Below are 22,332 nucleotides of genomic sequence, written 5' to 3'. Positions count from 1 at the left end.
TAAAGTGTTACCACTGAGCAAATAGTTGAGTAAAAAAATAGCATTTCTTATTAGAGGTTAGAGTAGTTTTCCTTCAAATGGCATATTTAAACAGGATTTTGGTTATTCTGACAAAAAACAACAGGAAATAAAAAGACTAAAGATTTTACAGACCAAATATGTTCACTTTGAAGTTATGTTCCATCCATTCATCCGTCCTCTATACCGCTTAATCCTTTTCAGGGTCACGGGGAAACCTGGAGCCTATCCCAGGGAGCATCGGGCACAAGGCGGGGTACACCTTGGACAGGGAGCCAATCCATCACAGGGCACAATCACTAAGCCACCGTGCGCCCCTGAAGTTATGTTAGACAAATTTATCTGTATGCATGATAAAAGTTCACATTTTAAATAAAAACCTATTTAGCAATGCAACATACAGGACTCAAGAGATGCTTGAGGATACATATGTGGGATGGTTTATTTGCAGAACCAAAACACAATCCAAAATCCAAGTTGGAATTGGAGCACGGGTCAAATACAGACGCACATGATTTCCAAATCAGATTGTACTTCTAAAGAGCAAACAATAGGCAAGGCGATGGAAAAAAAAACCCCCACAGTAATACACAACAAATGCTGGGATTGGCAAGACTTTGCAAAAGTGTATTGCAATGACTAGGCGTTATATACGCAAACAGGAAGTAACCTGGAAGTGGTAACCTGGAACTTAGGGGAGGAAGACTTCTAAAGGCAAGGCGGTGTAATGTCCCAGGCTGGTGGCAATACATTTAGTGTAAATTGTATTTTTAATTCTCCAGTGCATGAAACATATAATCCAAAGAATATGAGATCATGATTCAATAATATGAAGTTGTATGAAGTCTGAGGAGAATTTTATTTCATTTATTCATTTAGATTTTGTGTGAATATACTGTAGTCAAAGAAAAGATTATGACCTGTGAACATGGTTCATGATTCAAGTTGGCACACATAAATGATTATAAATATGTAGCTCAGAGACTGTGTTACATATCAAGAGGTTATGATCCTATTAAAAGACTGTGTCTGTGCAAGCTTTTTGCCTTCGGTTTGAATTCAGTCTTCATGTGCTTGTCTGTGCCACGTTGTACTGAGATGCTTCCAGTCTGTTGTGCCGTTGCTTGTGTCTTGACACTTGGTCTTGATATATAGTGTGGGCTCTCAGTTTGTATTTGGACGGGAACTTAATTGTTTAACTTGGTATAAACGTTCTGTCTGTAATGCAAAAACATTGCTCCTTGGCTGTGAGTTTATTTTCCCTCCTCGCCTAAAATCAGGGTGCAAACGTTTTTTTTTTTTTTTAAACAATAATATTTCACAAGTAGTTTAGCCATTCGAGTTTAGATAACAGCTAAACAATCCCTTACTTCAAATAAACCCTGTGTCTGAAAGGCGGATGCCAGTAGCAGTAACAGACAGAACTGGTCTTGCTGGAGAAGAGTATGATGCCGATGGAACAATCCTTATAAAGAAGAGTCACAACAGCAACAAGCACATGAGTGTGTGTATGTGCCTGGGTATTTTATTATTTTATTATTATTATTATTTATTTATTTTTATAAAGGTTAATGTTAGTCTGAACGTAAAATTTTCTTCTCTTACTTCTAATAGTCGACCGGCTGCTTATCATGGAGCTGGGCTAACCATATCTCTAGCCCTAACCCTAACCCTCATAACCCTCCTAACCCTAGGAGCTGGGTTGAGGTGGTGAGGTGGTGGTGAGGTGGTGAGGTGGTGGGGTGGTGAGGTGGTGAGGTGGTGAGGTGGTGGGGTGGTGGAGGGGTGCATTGATTCAACTGTCAGTGAAAATGACCCAGCCACTAACCCAGCAGTTGGGTTACACAAGACTACCCAAAAACTACCCAAGACTGAGAAAATAACCCAATTAAATGAAGCAAAATGCTCAACCCAGCGTTTGGGTCAAAAAAAAAACCCAGCTTTTTTTAGAGTGTAATGTTTATTTGCCGATTTCAAATCCTCGTTTGCTCGACCGTTTTGAACCTGTCTCTCTTCCAACTTTAGCAGACATAGTCAACCACATGAAACCGACATCTGCTCCCTTAGATCCTATTCCTACTAAACTTTTGAATGACCTGTTTGTCATTATAGGCCCTAGTACACAGTCTATTGTGAACAGCTCCTTAATTAATGGTATCGTTCCGCCCTGTCTTAAACAAGCAGTGGTCCATCCCTTAATTTAAAAAAAAAAAAAACAGGTCTTGATCCTACAGTAATGAACAATTATCGTCCAATTTCAAAATGACCCTTTTTAGCAAAGGTTCTATCTAGAAAAAGTTGTTTTATCTCAAATGAACCCTTTCTTACTAGCGAATGATATTCTTGACAAATTTCAGTCAGGATTTGGAGCCGGTCACGGCACAGAGACCGCCTTGTGAAAAGTTATAAATGATCTGTTAGAAGCTCATGACGCTGTACTGGACTTTTGTCATTGTAATCATGTTAGATCTTAGCACCGTATTCGACACTGTTAATCAGTCAATTCTCTTCGACCGTTTGGAATATGACGTCGGCATTCGAGGGACCGAACTAAAATGGTTTGATTCTTATTTACATGTCAGAACATTTTCCATGAACATTGGAAACTCTTCTTCCTCTACAGTCACCCTAAAATATGGTGTTCCCCAGGGTTCTATTCTGGGTCCTATTCTGTTTTCGCTATACATACGTCCTTTAGGGTCTATCTGCCGCCATTTTGGCATTTCTAATCACATGTCTGCAGACAACACACAGTTATATCTCCCTCTGAAAACTGGAAACGATCTGTCTCTAAAGTCCCCGATGGACTCTTTAGAAGCCGTCTGACAATTTTCTTCAACTAAATGAAAGACACTGTGAGAAATCTTCATGTCGTTATTGACTCAACCCTTAGCTTTGATAAACAGATCAATTCTGTTGTTAAAGGTAACGTCCAACAGCTTAGGATGATTTCTAGGCTAAAACCTTTTCTTAGTTTTAAAAAATGTAGAGATAATTATTCATGCTTTTATTACATCTAGATTGGACTATTGCAACTCTCTTTATGCAGGACTCTGTCATATTACTCCTGTCGTATCATCTCTTCACTGGCTGCCGGTTCAATTCAGGATTGATTTTAAGATTTTATTTCTTGCTTTTAAAGCAGTACATACAGTAACTTGGCTCCACATGATTTCACAGATCTCCTAAGCCTTTGTAGTTCGTCGAGGCCTTTGAGGTCTACAAATCAAATGTTGTTGGCTGTACCTCAGTCGAAGCAAAAGTCAAAGAGTGATCGGGCATTCTCTGTACTTGCGCCTAAATTATGGAATGATCTCCCCTTTTATATTCGCTTGGCCCCCCATCAATGGAGATTTTTTAAATCTCAGTTTAAAAGACAATTTTATAATCTGGCATTTTTACTGGGGGAACCCTGAGTGCTTGAGACGTGTATTCTGATATTGATCGCCCTTTGCATATGCAGCTTCTGTTGGAGTTTGTAGCACTGTTGATGTGTGTATGTGTGTATGTGTGTATGTGGGTGGGTGTTGGTATTTGTCATTTTACTGTTCTTTGATTTTCTGGTTGTGAAGCACTTTGGTCAACTCTGTTGTGCTAAACAAATACATTGAGTTGAGTTGAGTTAAATTATGTGTAATGTTAGTCTTAAAGACTTGAAAGCTGGAAAACTTCAGAATCTCTTTAGGATGGATGAGTAAATTTCATTATTATTATTATTATTATTATTATTATTATTATTATTATTATCACCGTTTATATGCTTATTTGACAGAAGAGCAGAGGAATTGATTCGATTGATCTAATTCCAATTCCTCTAATTGATCTGACTGATCGGCGTTGAATTAACACCTACAGTGTTTATATATGTCCAAGTAAACACAAATGAACTCACAAATGAAAGAATTACATCAACACACTAGGTGTTAATTCTACACTAGGGATTTTGCTGTATAGATTTTCAGTGTTAGACTTTGTTTAGTGCAGGCTCCTGAGTGGCACAACAGAAAAACATTCACCTTGTTGTCAGGAGATCTTCTTAACTGGTACTCACATATATGGAAAAATGCAAGTAGTGTCTCCTTTGTGTGTGTGTGTGTGTGTGTGTGTGTGTGTGTGTGTGTGTGTGTGTGTGTGTGTGTGTGTGTGTGTGTGTGTGTGTGTGTGTGTGTGTGTGTGTGTGTGTGTGTGTTAGGCTGCTCTGTAATGTTCAGGAATGAGAGGAATCAAGTGTTAGGCCTTAACCTATGTGTTAGTAACTAGTGGGTTCGAATGGCCAATGGCCAAAATGTGAGAAAGTGGGCTAGAAAACTTGTTTAGTGCATTCAGGCATTTATTTTGTACTTCATATACAGTTGGTGTGTATAGTTTTGTTGTAAACTCTAGTGTTTGCTTGTCTAAAAGATTTATTACAGGTTTTTCTGCAGGCTACTGCTGGAACATCTCTCTCTCTCTCTCTCTCTCTCTCTCTCTCTCTCTCTCTTTATTGTTATGTGTGAACTTCCTCTCAAATATCATAAATTTTCCTTTATCACAAAACCACTGACCTCACCTTCAACACCCCGCTTTCCTGTGGGTGAGTGCTTAGTTTAATCATTACTGCAATTTTCCTGTTTTTTTTTTTTTTGTTTTTTTCTCCACCACAAGACCTTTGCTCTCAGATGCAGACATGGCTCTTAAATAAGATTATCTGAGGTAATGTGTTTCAACACTCATTCCTGTACATATTTATTGCTCTATTGCTGTTTATTTTTCTATACATTCACTGTTAATGTTACAATACAGTACAGTACAGTACAGTAGAGTTAACCTTTCTTTTCGGAATAGAAAAGAACCTACAAGGGGAATTCATACACTGTTTTTTATATGATCTCTGGGTCTATGCAGTAAGGGGGTCCTGTCCCTCTAGGCACAGGTCTGTTGATCCTATTGTCTCCTGCAGTTCCACACGTGGTCCAGTGCACAAAGGGCGTCTGGCTGGAAGCTTAGACTTGAAAAGCAGCCATCACAGCCCATCCATTCACATCTGCTCACTGAGGCGACAAGGACTCATAGTGATGCTGGGTGAACAGGACATCACAACAGCAGATCACTTTGTCCTTGCGGCAGGGAGGAGAAACCAACTAAGCGACTGACCAGAACTCTATTGGAGCCACTACTTTACCAAGGTTTCAACCGGGACTCAATTCACCTCAGTGTTGACCTCTTATACTTCTAGGTAGTCTTGGGGTCGCTGTGTTGCTGTGTAATCCTGATATGATGATGCATACTTTTCAAATGATACATTTTGACTCAGAAATATCATTTAATATAGTGTATGCTGCATAATTTTAATAATTTTAGATTTTTTTTTTAAAATTCTGGTCATTACCTCAGCTCATAACCTTAACCTTTCTGTGTTCCCTATGCAGAGTTAAGAATCCACCATGGGAGACTGGAGCTTCTTAGGTAATATTTTAGAAGAAGTGAACGAACATTCAACCGTAATTGGCCGTATTTGGCTTACAGTGCTCTTCATCTTCCGCATTCTTATTCTTGGCACGGCAGCAGAGTTTGTCTGGGGAGACGAGCAGTCCGATTATGTGTGTAATACAAAACAGCCTGGATGTGAGAATGTATGTTACGATGAGGCGTTCCCGATCTCCCATATCCGCCTATGGGTGCTGCAGATTATTTTTGTGTCCACGCCTTCATTGGTTTACATCGGCCATGCTGTCCACCATGTCCAAATGTTGGAAAAACGCAAAGAGCGTGAGAATACGGAGCTTCACCGCCAGCAAGAAGTGAACAGCAAACAACTTCCTTTTGCAGAAGACCAGGGAAGTGTTCACACGACCAAGGACACTAGCACTGATGGGAGTAAAAAAATTCGTCTTGAAGGCACTCTACTCTTCACGTATGTATGCCATATCATCTTTAAAACGCTATTTGAGGTAGGATTTATTGTGGGGCAGTACTTTCTGTATGGCTTCCACATCCTTCCACTGTATAAGTGTAGTCGCTGGCCCTGCCCTAACACGGTGGACTGTTTTGTCTCACGGCCAACTGAAAAAACCATCTTCATCATTTTTATGCTAGTTGTTGCTTCTGTCTCAATTCTCCTGAACGTTGTGGAGATGATCCATCTATGTTTGAAGAACATTCAATCTGGGTTCCGTCAGACAGCACCAGCCCAGGTTCAGACCCTTGTCTCTTCTGAGAGAAGCTTGCCATTCGTTCCCTTTCATAAGCCAAAAGGTTACAGGCCACTTGAAGAGGATAGAAAGGAGGGCGAGGTTGCACACATCTACCCTCTAGCTGAAGCAGGTATAGAGGAAGTCCAGCTTCTTTGTCTATCTCAGGAGGTGGAGCAGAAAAGAACGAATGTGGCAGTAGTACCTACAGCGCCCCCTGTGGAGGAGTCAGTGATTTATGATGAGACAATCCCAGCCTTTACTGAGATCACCAAGGCTTTCCTTGAGCTACCACCAACCGAAGAGGAGGAGATATGTAGAGAAGGGGATGAGGTGGACAGTTCCATACTTGTGATTCCCTTGGAAGTGGTACTGGGAAGGAGATCAGAAGAAGAATGCATGGAGGAGACTCAGACAATTGGTGATGTGAAACAAGGGGATGTGCAGCAAACTACAGAATCCCTAGTTAGAAAAACCACATTAATAGATCAACAATTGGATGTGGAGACTGAATCAGGACAGGGTGGAACAGAGGTTGTAGACGTTCTAGAAGATTTTGAGGTAGTTGGAGAAGATTCTGAAGAGGTTGAGAGATTGGTAAAAGTACCAGAAAATGTTGAGGTGGTTGTAGAAGTACTAGACAACGTTGAAGAGATCATAGGAGTTCCAGAAAGTGTTGAAGCAGTTACAGAAGTACCATTAAATGTTGAGGAGGTTGTAGAAGTACCAGAAAAATTTGAGGAGGTTGTAAAAGTTCCAGAAAATAGTAAGGATGTTGTTGAAGTACCAGAAAATATTGAGGAGGTTATACAATTGCCAGAAAATCTTGAAGCAGTGGCAGAAGTACCAGAAAATCTTGAAGCAGTGGTAGAAGTACCAGAAAATCTTGAAGCAGTGGCAGAAGTACCAGAAAATCTTGAAGCAGTGGTAGAAGTACCAGAAAATCTTGAAGCAGTGGCAGAAGTACCAGAAAATCTTGAAGCAGTGGCAGAAGTACCAGAAAATCTGGAAGCAGTAGCAGAAGTACCAGAAAATCTTGAAGCAGTGGTAGAAGTACTAGAAAATCTTGAAGCAGTGGCAGAAGTACCAGAAAATCTTGAAGCAGTGGTAGAAGTACCAGAAAATCTTGAAGCAGTGGCAGAAGTACCAGAAAATCTTGAAGCAGTGGTAGAAGTACCAGAAAATCTTGAAGCAGTGGCAGAAGTACCAGAAAATCTGGAAGCAGTAGCAGAAGTACCAGAAAATCTTGAAGCAGTGGTAGAAGTACCAGAAAATCTTGAAGCAGTTGCAGAGGTTCCAGGAAATATTGAAGCTGTTGTAGAACTACCAGAAAATGTTGAGGTTGCAGAAGTACCAGGAAATATTGAGGCTGTTGTAGAAGTACCAGAAAATGTTGAAGATGTTCTAAACATTCCAGAAAATAGTAAGGATGTTGTCGAAGTACCAGAAAATATTGAGGAGGTTGTACAATTGCCAGAAAATCTTGAAGCAGTGGTAGAAGTACCAGAAAATGTTGTGGAGGTTGTAGATGTACCAGAAATATTTAAAGAGGTTGTAGACGTACCAGAAAATGTTGAGGTGGTTGTAGAAGTACTAGATAATGTTGAAGAGGTTGCAGAAGTAACAAACAAAATTAAGGAGGTTGTAGATGTTCAAGACAAAATTGAGGAACTACCAGAAAAGAATGAACTGGTGGTAGAAGTTGCAGAAATGTTTGACAGCGTTGCAGAGGTTTCAGTAAATGCTAACGGGGTTGTAGAATTTCCAGAATACATTGCGGAGCTTGTTGATGTTCATGAAAACATCGAGGAGCTTGTAGAAATTCCAGAAAATCATGAAAATGTGGTAGATGTTCCAGAAAAGGTTGAGGAGCATGTGGAATTTCCATCAGAATATCCAGTGAGTAAAGAGCTGTCCAAGACAGAAGAGCTTACAATAGAAGCTAAGAGCTCCTCTGTAGAAGAAGAGAAAACTGTAGACCCCTTATGGAAGGAGAAACCTTTAGAGGTGATTAAATCTGTAGGAGAGGAGCCTGTATCTAGGAAAATCAAGAGGTCAGATATACTAGATGGTGCAGAGGAGACACTCAATTTAGAGGTAATTGCAGAGGTACCCGAAATAGAAAATTCATCTAAGGTGGAGTCAGTAGAGGATGTTGTCAGTACAAAGGAAGTAGTAGACTTTATTGACGCTGTGGATGCAGGGAAGTCATTCAGCAAGATGGGCAATCCTGAGGAGGTTAAGAGCACTGGAGCCCAAGATAGTCAAGGGAAAACTAGAGATCCTGGAGTAGTAGAGAGTTTAGAATTGGAGGTTAGGTTGCCAGAGATACAGACACTCGAAGACACGATTTCAGGCCCTCTCGTACCTCTGGAATTAGCGGCAAAGGAGACCTTGGAAGATACAAGGGCGCCGAGCAGTCTTAGAAAAGCAAGCGGTAGAGCAAGGTCAGATGATCTTACAATATAACTAACATGTTTACGTGAGCTAAAACATAGAAAACATCTTAAAACTAAAACTAAAAAAAAAAAAAATCAAAGGAACAATAACCAGTATTTTTGTTTTTAGTTTTCATTTCATCTCAATGAAAATCTTTGTTCATTAGAGGCATATTTCTGATATTCGTGTTCTGTGTATGCTGAGGTCCAACATTCAAAAACAGTTGTTAGATCATGTTTAACTGGAATCTAGAGCAATCATTATTTTTTTTATACCCAATGTACTGTACCTAATGTTCACTAATCAACAACAGTATTTACTTCTTTATGTTATTTTTTAAATTAATATATTTTTTATTTACTACTACTACTACTACTACTACTACTACTACTACTAATAATAATAATAATAATAATAATAATGAGAAGAAGAATTTATTTTCACTTTTTATGGCTTAAACCAATTATGTATATATTGGATTGAGTGACTTTAGTCCATTTACACGCCATCTAGGAGAAAAACCAGATTTCATAAAGGAATTACATTTTACAGGTGAGGTACAGACAGGTGATCAACTGCAGGGGAAAAAACAACAACATTACGTCATTTAGTAATGTGTGGGGCCATGGCATTGATTCTACAAATCCACAAGATATTCACTCAGTTGCTGTTTCGATGATGGAGAACTCTCCGAAATCTCTCACGAGTATTCAGGCTGGATAACATATAGCATATGATTTACACCATTTTTTGCCTTGCTGTTGAGCACACTGGTCAGACCAAAATCATCAGATAAAGCTCATCAGTCAGAATAACTGTGTACAGATTTATAGTGACTCTTCCCTCCAATGGGACAAGTGTACACACACCATGTCAAATGCAGCAGCAGAACAGAGACACCAGTTCTTTCTATAATCTGAACTGTAAATCTGCGCATCTCTTTAAATAACTTCTTCATTGTTATGTCCTTGAAAAGTAGTCAACGTGATGCACCTGTTATAGAACGTATCGCTTATTGTCTAACTAACCAGTTTAAAAAACGCTTTTGTCTTAGCATTTAATTCTCAAAATATGAATCGATTGATTATTCCATTACATTCCAGTTTCGTCAGGATGATATTCCTACATCGTGAAACGTTTGATTAAATTCCTAATCATTGGTGCAGTTGGATAGTTGGAGGTATCGCCCCCACCTCCCGTAAACACTTGACATAGCATAATCTTGAACCTGATCTCTGACTGATGTGAATATTACCCACTAGAGGGTGCAGGACAATTCTTTTTTTTTTTTTTTTTTTTCCTCAAATAAAGAACACAGTTCCAAGGAAGAAAATCTCTACGAGTTTTTGAAGAAATAATCCTTACCAGTAATATCCATAAATCATAACATCACTTATTAACTGTCTATGGTCTGTCTGTCAAAGTTTTGGTGTAAATGAAAGCATAAGGGCCAAATACCATCTGCCCCAGCCTCTCTAAATTGACTCAGAAAGGCTTGTTGTAGGTACTAACCTGGAAAGATAATCATTTATATGCATTATTTATTGTTCATTTCTGTATTATTCACTCTTAATTGCGTTTTTATATATAACTATGAATAAAGTGTTTGTCCTATTTTGTTTTATAGTTAAATATCAAATGCATATTGGCTTGGCTTGTATACTCTATATTTTCTATGGTGTGTGTGTGTGTGTGTGTGTGTGTGTTAAATTTGATTTATGCAGCTGAGGTTGTGTACTTTCTGAGCCTATGCATATCTGTAAAGTAGTGAATGCAACTCTGTAGAAATACAAAGAAAGATGTTGCTGTAAAGGTGTAAAGGAAAATAAACAACCTCATCTCATTCAAATCAGGTCAGACTACAGAAATCACAGGGAGTCTTGGTTCATCTGACATTATTCATGAGCGTTTTTCATCCCAACTTCTTCTTTGTCTACGGAAAAAAACTCAGTCAGTGCTTCCCTCCTCCAACACGATCTACAGTATGGAGAGAAAACATCTTACTTGTAGTGTATTTGTAATAACTGGGCCATAACAAGAGGCACTTTTGAGAAAAAGCCCTGTAGATGGTTCTTGGAACTCACCCAAAATAGTCAAGAAACACACCGACTCAACCCAAAATATCAGTGTATTATGCATCCCAAACATGATTGCTTTAATAAGAAAGCATTTGAGAAGAAGATGATTGATCAGTACTCGGTCGTCCATAAATGATACGGTTTTGTGTATAGTAACATTCCAAGCAGGATATGTTATGTAGACAGCTTTTAGGTTGGATACCGGTGGAATTAACTAAAGAACAAACGCGGACGTCTTATGGAACTCGACGAACTCAAAGATTTAATGTCCGTCTCAACGTTCCCAAACAATTTATCCGGAATTCATCTTCATTCAGGATTTTGTCTTGTTAGAAAACACACAAAATGTCCTTTAATTAGATTTGATACATGAATACATATCGTTATCTGCCCTGTACATCATTAAGGACAGTTGTGTTTTGTTACACTCATATGAACTAAAAAACTAAATAAAAACTTATACGATCAATTACACTGGTCATACATCTATTTTTTTTTATTAGTTTGATAGCATGATTGTCATTGTAGACTGAAACTCAGAAATAGTTTGACTACAGCAGGTGACGGAAGGTCAATGACAGCAGTAAACACCCATCATCTTTCCTGATATTTATTGCACGTATCCTTGTGGGAGTTGGTAGCTCGGTGGTAATGATGTTGGCCTTCTGCTCGGAAGGCCATGAGTTCAAATCTCAGCACTGCCAAGCCTTGAGCTTGACCCTTAACCCTCTTCTGCTAAGTTGTATTTAAAAGATGAGATAAATGTAAGTCGCTCTGGATAATGGTGTCTGCCAAATGCCATAAATGTAATGTAATTACAAGTATTGCTGCATACTAAATAAGTCAAAGGTTTGTCTGAAACTCTTTGGTGGTGGTTCATCTACAGACAGCTTGAGAGTGGGATTTGCAGAATTGCTTTGGCTTAAAAAACAAAGACATGATGTGTTGGACACGTCATGATGCAACATTGTTAGTGCTAGTATTTCTTTAAAAAATAATTTTAGAATATATATAGAAAGCAAGTGGGGTCTTAATCATTTTGTGTCTAAATCAATTATCCATAAGTTAAAATTGTGGTCTGCACCTGCAAAATGACTAGGATAAACCTGCTGAGCTGAGTGTGTGGACTCTTATTAGTGTTTCATTTTCCTGAGGCACGCTGTTCAGGTCAGTCGCCAGGCCTCTGAAATCTTTGGACTCCTCCGGTGAAAAATCTGTTTGTTGTGGGTCATTGTGAGGTTTCTTTTGAAGAACTGGGCGTATGTAAAATGTAAAATGGTTCAAATTGTCAAGTTTTACCGTGCTAAATAAGTAAGGCACAAACACGGCAGGTTATAGGGGCGCACCAAAGAGCAGCAGTTGAAATGGAATGATAGTTCTAACTGTAGAACTGCTAACATTTATGAATGGGGAAGAATCAAGTGTCAAGAATCAAGGATGAGGATTTTTTTTTAATCCTCCAAACTAAACTTAGCTTGAATATGAAATACAACAAAATCTTCACTCTTTCTACACACACGTTTACTTCTGTTTGGTTCCATAGTCTGTTCTTTTGTTCTCTGTTGTCTTGTTTAAATGCAGATGCGGACAAGTTTGTGTCGTTAACATGTTGAGAGTCAACTGTTGGGAAAATGTATGGGTTTGTGTGTGTGTGTGTGTGTGAGAGAGAGAGAGAGATATTGTGTTGAGAATGACGGGTTGTGTGTTATTGTACCCATTACAGGACTGGGATATGCTGCTTCATCTTGAACCCAGGTTTTATATCATATAAACAGAACAGACAGACTTTTGAGGAGAGGTGTGACGTATAGTTCTCCATGTAGTCCAAGATTCAGGACGCCATCCCAAAGGTGATCTACTGGATTCAGATCTGGTGACTGGGAAGATCTTGTACTTGTCGCCTGTGTTGAAGGCTTTGCTTAAATTTACTGTCTTGTGAAGGATTTCAAATGATATCAGTTGGTTTCCTTGGGACGTTATCAGGGGCTGCCAGAGACATTGTGGAGACACTCATCCAAGAAAGTGATGCATATACCATGATACTCCAAACCTGTGACTTGTACACACATGCTCTACCAGGACTACCTACGTAGTTTATTACTGACCTTTCTAAGCGTTACAGATATCCAGATACAGATATACATATATATAATTTCACATTAAATAACATTCAGTTCTATAAGTTATATAAAGTTTATAAGTATAAAGTTTTATAAAGTTTATAAAAATCTTTTAACGCTACTGTGTTTTCAGATTTAATTTCAAATGGCATTTTAACAAGTGTACACAATATTAGCTGCTTCCATTCATGTCTTCAGATTTCCGTTCAGACTTTATTTCTGAAGAATAAAAAAATGCATCTTCTTTCTTTTCTTGTCTGTTGCTGTCAGTAGTCATGCAGGTCTGATATAAAAATACAGAAATTCATCCAGATGTGATGTCAGTTGAAGGTGTTGATAGAGTCCATAAATGTTAGCAGTCAGAGCGAAATCAGACGCTTAAAAAAACCATACAAAACTTTTTTTTTTACAACTTCCTGTAGGCTGTGGTTAATTTTTCCAAACATCTTTTCTCTAACACACGCTCAGACTTGGCCTTGCTTTCAGTTTTGCACTTGTCAAGCACACACTTGTTCAAATACTGTAATTGGTCTGCAATAAACTAATTAATAATAATATAATGCTTAATAATAATAATAAAATGTAATTACTTTTCATGAAAAGTAATTGCATATAGGTTTTGACATATACGCAGCATTTTTCAAGCACTTCAGCTGTCACTAAACAAACTGCAGCTCGAAAACCAAAGAACATGCTTTCACTTTTGACTTGCTTCACTTCAGCTCAGCACTAGAGGTTACAAGTACTTGCAAGTACAGTTAACCTTCATAACTATAAGTAATTAAGTACAATAAAAAGACCTGAGCAGGCCAGCAAGCTGGAATTATTTACATATTGCACAGTATTTCACAAATTTCACAATATTTCAAATTTGACATATTATATTATACTGTATATGTTTATAGGTCATATTTCCTGACTAATAAAGCACTTGAGTTTCTGTTTAATGGCAAAATCAATATATAGTATATAGTGTTATTACATAACTTTAAACTTTTTACACTTTTTGCAAATGTATAGCTTACTTTTCATATGTGTAATGTGGCTGTGATTCAGCACTGTTATATATACACGAAATGACTGAAGTGACCATACACTCTCAGAAAATATAGTACGAAACTGTACCTTCCCTTGTTGCTGGGGGTGTACCTTGAAGGGTATATTTTTGTACCTTTAATATGTATGTATATATGTATGACACCTGACCATTGCACTCATATGCGGTTCTTCCCCAAACTGTTGCCACAAAGCTGGAAGCACGCAGTTGTCCAGAATGTTCTGTAGTATTAAGATTTTAAGATAACTAAGCAGCCCAAACCTGTTCCAGCATGACAATTCTCCTGTGCACAAAGCAAGCTGCATGAAGACATTTTACTGGTTTATCAAGGTTGGCATGTAAGAACTTGAATGTTTTACACAGAGACTTGACATTAACCCTACCTTTGGAATGAATTGGAATACCAATTGCACAACAGGCCTCCTCACCTGACATCAGTGCCTGACCTCACTAATGCTCTTGTGGCTGAATGAACCCAAATCCACACAGCCATGCTTCAAAATCTAGTGGAAAGCCTTCCCAGAAGAGTGGAGGAACAAAATATCAATGTTCATGCGTTTGGAACAGGAGGTGACAGTTGTAACAGTTAGGTGTCCACATACTTTTGGCTGGATTGTATATCAGTCGCCTTGAAATATCTGGTGCAGGTATCTACTGTATAGTGTTCAGTTAAAATGATTTAATGTACATAAATGGACTGTAATTAGTTTTTGAGTTTATTGATGAAAGGTGTATGATAATTACTTTTGAACAGGAACTCGAATGTGATTGTTAGATTAGATAGCATGAGTGTGCACACTTTGCAACCAGGCTATTGTACACTTTCTTCCACATTAAAACATGTGAAAATGTTGTTGTTATATAACAGTAAAGGTCGAAAAAAAGATCTGATGTAAATTATCTTGGTTTTATTTTTTATTATTGGCTTGTGTATAGTAGTATTCCAAGCAAAAGATGTTTTGCAGACAGCTTTTAGACTGGATATAGGCGGACGTAAATAAAGAACATATGTAGCCATATATAACCATATAACATATAACTCATGAACATTTAACATCTATTCCAACATTCATAAGATTTTGTGCAGTACATACAAAACATTTTCATTTGAAATATTTACAATATTTAATCAATTAAACAATACGTGCCATTCAGTATATTACATTTAAAATCACCAGCATTAGATAAATCCAATGCATAGCCATGAACATGCAAGTTGTTGTTGTTGTTATTCTTTTGACTGCTCCCATTTGGGGTCACCACAGCGGTCTCTATATGTCTCTATACCTTGAAATTGTGGGGTTTAAGTTGAATTGGGGGCAGTGGTGGCTTGGGGGTTAAGGTTCTGGGTTACTAATCAGAAGGTCAGGGATTCAAGCCCCAGCACTGCCAATCTGTCACTGTTGGGCCCTTGAGCAAGGTCCTTAACCCTCTCTGCTCCAGGGGGCGCTGTATCATGGCTGATCCTGTGCGCTGACCCCGGCTTCCTAACATGCTCGGGGATTCGAAGAAAAGAATTTCACTCTGCTGTAATGTATATGTGACCAATAAAGACTCATTATCATTATTACGATAGAAGAAGCTCTATTTCCCTACGGTATGTTCAAATCAACGTAAAGACCGATTAAACGGCATGTTTAGATAATCCTTAGAGGTTTATCTGTCTCCACGGTCCCGAACACAGGGTAGATATTCTCACGCTTACTGAAATCTGCTTGAAATGTGTAAATATGTTTACTTTTCCTTACATCATAGAAAGAAACCTGACTTTCCTCCAAATCTAGGTGCACTCCTATCTTAGAAGGCGCCACCTGATTGAGTTTGGTGACTGGTACAGTCATCGCCATGAGAGAGCCTAACTGCAGACGCAGAGTCCAGTACCCTCTGTCTGTGTTCAGGTTAATAAAGCCATTGCGTGGAGCAGATTCACTCACTACACCTATTCTCCAATCACATTTCCCCATTACATCTACCTCCCAGTAATGCCTGCCTGTGCTGTAGCCCTCTCGAGCTTGGACACACGTCCAGCCATTATACTGATGTTTAGATTTTCCTTGGTATCCATAGTAACTCTTGCTGGAATGAAACTCTTTGTGGGTCTTTGTTCTCACAGAGCGTCCATCCTGAGACAGCTTGAGAGTGGGATTCGCAGTGTTCAGATCCAGAATCACTTTGGCTTAAAAACAAAGAAGTGATGTATTAGACACATGATGATGCAACGTTGGTAGTGCTAGTATTTTTAGAATTAAATAGACCAAGTGTTTTGAGTCTAAATCAAAAGTCATGAAGATATTCAAGTGCTTTGCATAGTTGAAGGTCTAAATGCAATACCTGATGGTCTTGTGATGTTTTGCGACTCTGAAACAAGAAGCATATCCACCATGAGCAGTAATACAATAGTTACATCGGCTGTATCAAACAGGCTTTTTAAACATGTTAAGCTCAAACTAGAACTGACCTTTCTTGGGAATCTTTAAACCACCTGGAATTGGGGGGAAAAAATGGCATTACACAAAAGGCATCTGAGGAAGCACACTGAGGTCTTCACTTAACGTCCGTGTTATTTTTGCAGTGACAAATCATTAAACTCACAGTTTAATCCAGTGACAAAAATTACAATCACTCAAAGCCTAACAGTGGCTCAATGACAGCCCGGAAGTTACCGTTAACCAGAGAACCATGGAACTGCGATTACCTGTACAGTTTCAACACTATTGTGATTTCGGCAAATAGGAGTAACAAAATGATGTTAAATAATACATAATATTTTTAATCTCACCTGTTTTTTCAGACTTCGGTTTACTATGGTGCGGCAACTGGAATGACAAAGAGGTAACATGAATACACACTGCAGGTATACACATGACCATATTAAGTAATTCGCCATAAGATCATATCCTCAATCACACATGAGTACCTGTACCTCAGACATGTTTTTCTGTGGTAGGTTTTTGATGCTGTTGTTTGTGATGGGCATCTGTATGCTCTTCTTCGGTTTATTCAAATCCTCAGGTACATAAGCTTTATCCTCTCTGAGACATGCCGGGCCCTAGATAAAGAGAAATATCCATCACCCATTTAGCATGTGATATAAACAGTACATAGTGAATAGACGTAAAATAATTTAAAGCTCATTGGACTTTCCACATTTTGCCCCAGTGAGACATCATTTTCTCTTGCATTCAGTTCTTTTTTTTTTTTTAAAGATGTCTTTGCAGGTTTAGTATAGTACAATGTTTAGTATAATAAACTTACAATGGCATCTTTTTAAAGCGATAGGGATGCAATTGAGATACTCTTATTCTCTAACTGTTGTCATGTTTTTAAGACTCTTATTAGTGTTAGCTAATTTACCCGAGACACTCCGTTCAGCTCAGCTGCCAGTCCTCTGAGGAACTCTTTGGACTTCTCCAGTGTAAAATCTGGTTGTTGTGGGTCAATTAGAGGTTTCTATCGAAGAATTGGGTGAAAATGTCAAATAGTTAAATGTAATGTTAAATTTTATTGAGCTAAATAAGCAAGCCACAAACAAACCAGATTATAGTGACACGTCAAGAGCAGCGGTTTAAACGGAACAATAATTCTGTTTTACAGATGTTATTAACATTTCTGATTGGGAAAGAATCAACTGTCAAAAATTAAGGATGAATTTATGCCTAAAACTAAATTTCTCATATTCCTTTAAACAGGACAAAGTCCTGAGGTATAAACCTCACCTAGATTAAAGATTACAGTTAACACATTCTCTGAAAGGACAAACTACATTCCAACTGAATTGAAACTGAGATACTATCAAGCAGATCGCATGATAAATGTGTATGTATGGTGTTACTGTCTATGATGTTAGTAAAAAAAACAACTATTAAAAGATTGTTTATTACCTTTCGGGACAGGCTTGGTTTCGTGAAAAACTTGGCGTGAACTTTTTCACTTTCCTCCTCTATGATTGGATTTCTCAGACTCGCATGACTGTAGTAATCCCGTATGTCGTATTTTTCTGTAGGAATTACAAAAAAAAACCCATGTTAGAAGAGGAGTCTCTAAAGCTCTCTAACGGCTGGCTGCAGTACAATTTTTAACTCCAGCCATTCTCATGTTAGTGAATGTGTCAGATAGCAGTCTTACATCTCCACAAATTATGTTTAGTATTTTAGTGGTCTATTGTTTTTAAGTTGAGTTGACCATAATATCGCCCCCAATATTTTTTTCCTGATGATAAATGCATTTTCTTGGAGTTATTGGATGATAAATAAAAGGGCATGGTTAAAAAGGTGATTGACAGGTTAGGACATGACAGTCGACCATCATGAACACACACCTGAAGCTCTTTGTCCGTTCTATAGCAAAACCATGTCATATACTGCTGTAAACTGTTCTAACAGACCCTCAGTGGGGAATTCTTTGCATTTTTTTCTGGTATATTGCTCATTTTAATGCTAATGCTAATACTCACAACATACTTTAATGCTAATACTCACATTACTTTGATTAAATGATGGATAATGTCAGCTAGCTAGCAAATGGTTTGCTCAGTCAGTCATGACTTAAAGCTCTAAATATTTTCCTGACAACAGTAAAATCAACATAGCTGTGAAAATGATAAGTCTACAGTTTAGCATTGTACATATTAACTAATAATACTGTACTCGCTACCTTCAGTTATCCGATGCACTTTTACGTTTTAAGTTGCACTTTAGGTATTGAATCGTGGACATGCACATCCATGCCCATCACTAATATAAGTGGGCGAGAAGTGAGACACTGCCCATCTGGCCATATTGAATGCGTATGCTCTGATTCCAGTTTTCACAAGATGGCGACTCACATTTCGACCTAAAAAGGCTTAAAGAATGCACAACAGGAGTGAATGGTGCCATGTTGTCCACTCATATATGGTTTCTGATGCCTCCATATGAGGAAAGAAATGCTTGACTTGAAGAATGTAAAGAATGTGCCCTAACATGTGTCATGTTCATGTTATGTCATTACAGCAAAAAAACAAACAAACCATTAGTCTCATGCATAGTGGTCACTGCTATTGCGAACATTTCAATAGAATGACTGCATAACAGCCACTAGAGTGGACACTCACTCTTCATTTGAACGCAAGTAGACCACTATACCTCTGAAGGAACTCACTAAAGTCTTAACCTAAATGTTTTTTAGACAGCGACAGTTCATTAGACACACAGTTTAATCCAGTGAAACAAAACACAATTGCTCAAAAGATCAACAGCGGCTCTATGGCAGCCCTGGAAAATAAAATCAACCAGAAATCCACTGTGCTACGATTGCCCTTACAGGTTGTTCTTTCAGCAAATGTGAGAAACAAAATGATTTTAAATGCTTAATATTTTTTAATCTCACCTGCTTTTTCAGACACCTGTTCCCCAGACTGGGTTTTCTGTTGTAAACTTCTTATACTGCTGTAGTCTGTAATCTGCATGGTCCTTCTCAGTTTCTGCAACTCCTACAGTAGATAATGAAAAATATCCATGATCCATTTAGCACGTCATATAAACAATAAATATTGAATAGACTTAAAATCATTTAAAGCTCATGGGACTTTCTACATTTTGCCCCCAACTTGTACCAGTAATCATGACATCATTTTCACTTCTTTTCAGTTTATTTTGAAAGACGCCTTTGCAAGATTAGTACACTGAGACAAAAAAATTATTTTGTTTATTTATATTTTTTGCCACTACAAACTAATACTAATGAGTACTACACAAAATCTCCATCTCTCTTTAGACAAAAATTAAGCTAACACAAGTGTCAGGTCAACGCCGGAATCAACAAGAAACTCCGTTTCCCAGAACACACCGCAGCCTACAAATATGCCCACCATAGACTACACTTCCCAACACCCACTGACGGTGTCCTGTTTACATTCACCTGATTTCTAATCACACACATGCCTCCATCACATGACAACAAGCAAATGCTTCAAATCCAACCCCAACACATCTCACATCATCGATGAGCTGAGTGTATGGACTGTATATCTGTATATGGAGTGTATAACGCTCAATTGCCAGTGGTCTGGAGGCTTTATGTCCTCTGGAGGCTGTTCGTTGTGGGTCATGTTGTGATTTCTTTAAAGAATTGGAGGAAAAAAAATTATTTTGCCTAGTAAGCAAGCCACAAACCAATCAGATTATAGGGGCACATCAAAGAGCAGCAGTTTAAATGAAATAATAGTTCTTCTGTTATTACTGGAGAATTGTTAACATTTAGAAATGGCAAAGAATCAACTGTTAAGAATCAAGAATTAAGTATGGATTTTTCCCCCAAAGGTAAACTTACCTTAGATATGAAATATTTTAAAATTGACATGCTTGGTTTAATAAGCTGCTCTGAGTTACAGACTCTTTTAATTCCCCTCTCTTTGCGTGGATTTCCCAGACTGGCATGACTGTGGAAAGCACTAGGGTTGTATTCTTCTGTAAGAATGGAAGAAAAACTGTTAGTTAAAAACATGGGAAACTCTTTTTACTTGATCATTATGCAAATAAGAAGAGTCATAACACTGATGATTATCATTAACTAACCACAAAGTCAACAAGGAAGAAGGACTGTGTGAGTGCACTGCTAACAGATGGCTGCTCATAAACTCTACTTTGCTTCTGAAATGTGGAAGTGACTAAGAAAGTGACAACACACTTGTTTTCTGTGGACTGAAATACATTCTAGTATTCAGTAGTGCTAAAAACACTCATCACAACCCAGTCGAACTAGAAATGATACAATCATACAAGATTATGAGGATTAACATAGATAGACATTAATAACATTAATAGACTCCACACAAATGTGTACGTATGCACAGACATATCAACACACATATCAAATGTCAAACCAGGAAGTTGTAGAACTATGTAAACATTCTCATCTCGCCTTAATGCACAAAGTTGCACAACAGTTTCTCTTCAAAATCTTTTATTATAAGTGCATTCTAACATTCAGAAAGTACACAAGTACAAGCAGTGTAAAGTACTTTAATAAGTTTCTTCAGTAGTTACTTCAGACTTTGCTTTTTAGAGGAAATTGAAAAAAAGCATCATGTTTGTTTTTATACCTGTTGCTTGGTGTTGGTCATGTTGGTCTGATGTGAAAATATCCAAGTTCTTCCAGAAGTAAAGCCTGGTCAATTTGTTGAAAAAGTCCATGGTTGTCAGCAGACTTTTCAGAGAACTAAGGAGGATCAAAACATGAACTTGTTTATCACGTCTGAAAGTAGGGAGTGGCTAAAGCTGTTTCCTGCAGATCACAACGTCCTCAGACTTGGCCTTCTTTCAGTTTTGCTCTTTTGTACAGTAAACACAAGCATTTTCAAATAATGCAACCGATGGTTACAAAAAATGGAATCTGTTCTGCCAAATACATACTTCTCATGTAAAGGATTGTGTATCAGATTTGACCTATAGGCAGCATTTCTCATGCATTTTATTTATTAAATATACCTATTAAACACAACAAAATAGCATGGAACACTGATGTGAAATTGAAATGAAATTATATCTCATTAAAGAGTCAGTATTGCATAGTAAACCTATGCTACTAGCTTAAATGGCGGTTTATGTATTTACCTACTGAAAAGGTTCAAGGTGCAGATTTTATTGTCTTGGACAATGAAGAATAACTCACACATCTCCACATACCCACAATTACAGTGAGTGACGGTCGTGGTATTGCATGATGCTGAATAAAGTTGTGGTTTATGAATAACAGATGGACTGTAGTGTCTGTATAAAGTACAGTGTGAAGTATATGTACATGTTAAATATAGCTTATTGTTATATGTCTATGGGAGAAAACTATTTTGAAGCTGAGAAAAGAGGGGAAATCAGAGGCATTGCAGAAACATCGGGTCAGTCAGTGCCTGAATGATTTTTAAAATCTACAGCAAATGAAAAACAAAATATTTACTGACTGAATAAACATGAAAGAAAGTACATCATTAGATTTATTTTTGATCTGATTTAATGACCACTTTAAAGACTTTAAAATAAAATAAATCCACTAATGACCCTTAACCCTGTTCTACTAAGTTGTATTTAAAAAATGAGATAAACGTAAGCTGCTCTGGATAATGGTGTCTGCCAAATGCCATAAATGTAATATAATTACAAGTATTGCTGCATACTGGATAAATCAAAGGTTTGTCTGAAACTCTTTGGTGGTGGTTCATCTACAGACAGCTTGAGAGTGGGATTCGCAGAATTGCTTTGACTTAAAAAACAAAGACATGATGTGTTGGACACGTCATGATGCAACATTGTTAGTGCTAGTATTTCTTTAAAAAATAATTTTAGAATATATATAGAAAGCAAGTGGGGTCTTAATCATTTTGTGTCTAAATCAATTATCCATAAGTTAAAATTGTGGTCTGCACCTGCAAAATGACTAGGATAAACCTGCTGAGCTGAGTGTGTGGACTCTTATTA

General features: G+C 37.9%; 2 protein-coding genes across 4 annotated transcripts; one reads left to right on the top strand and one right to left on the bottom strand.

The window, feature by feature from the left end:
* The first annotated feature begins 4,012 nt into the window (after window positions 1–4,012).
* On the top strand, window positions 4,013–8,913 carry gja8a (gap junction protein alpha 8 paralog a). The gene has a single exon (XM_053626065.1). It carries the CDS (start codon window positions 5,442–5,444, stop codon window positions 8,655–8,657), a length of 3,216 nt encoding a protein of 1,071 aa, XP_053482040.1. The 5' UTR covers window positions 4,013–5,441; the 3' UTR covers window positions 8,658–8,913.
* A 5,860-nt stretch (window positions 8,914–14,773) lies between these two features.
* On the bottom strand, window positions 14,774–21,087 carry LOC128609183 (E3 ubiquitin-protein ligase TRIM39). Of its 3 annotated transcripts, XM_053627643.1 has the most exons (11): window positions 20,964–21,087; window positions 20,192–20,328; window positions 19,858–19,980; window positions 19,250–19,352; window positions 17,764–17,879; window positions 17,237–17,332; window positions 16,806–16,931; window positions 16,662–16,698; window positions 16,341–16,364; window positions 16,214–16,240; window positions 14,774–16,058 (listed from the first exon to the last, which is right to left on the bottom strand). In XM_053627643.1, exons 1-11 carry the CDS (start codon window positions 21,052–21,054, stop codon window positions 15,520–15,522), a joined length of 1,419 nt encoding a protein of 472 aa, XP_053483618.1. In that variant the 5' UTR covers window positions 21,055–21,087; the 3' UTR covers window positions 14,774–15,519. The 3 variants fall into 3 exon arrangements, with proteins under 3 accessions (XP_053483618.1, XP_053483619.1, XP_053483621.1); XM_053627644.1 differs by lacking the exon at window positions 19,858–19,980; XM_053627646.1 differs by lacking the exons at window positions 19,858–19,980; window positions 20,192–20,328; window positions 20,964–21,087 and adding an exon at window positions 19,781–19,816.
* Between the last annotated feature and the right edge of the window lie 1,245 nt (window positions 21,088–22,332).

Source organism: Ictalurus furcatus, chromosome 6 (genome assembly GCF_023375685.1).
Source record: "Ictalurus furcatus strain D&B chromosome 6, Billie_1.0, whole genome shotgun sequence".
NCBI classification, from domain to species: domain Eukaryota; kingdom Metazoa; phylum Chordata; class Actinopteri; order Siluriformes; family Ictaluridae; genus Ictalurus; species Ictalurus furcatus.
This window is presented reverse-complemented; position numbering and strand designations above follow the sequence as displayed.

Bases quoted from the DNA above. Each gene is read 5' to 3' on its own strand.
- gja8a (XM_053626065.1), top strand. From the start codon at position 5,442: ATGGGAGACTGGAGCTTCTTAGGTAATATTTTAGAAGAAGTGAACGAA.
- LOC128609183 (XM_053627643.1), bottom strand. From the start codon at position 21,054: ATGGACTTTTTCAACAAATTGACCAGGCTTTACTTCTGGAAGAACTTG. The intron at 20,329-20,963 runs GTATAAAAACAA...CCATTCTTACAG, and splicing joins TGACCAACACCAAGCAACAG to AAGAATACAACCCTAGTGCT. The intron at 16,365-16,661 runs GTGAGATTAAAA...CCCCAATTCCAG, and splicing joins ACCGAAGTCTGAAAAAACAG to GTGGTTTAAAGATTCCCAAG.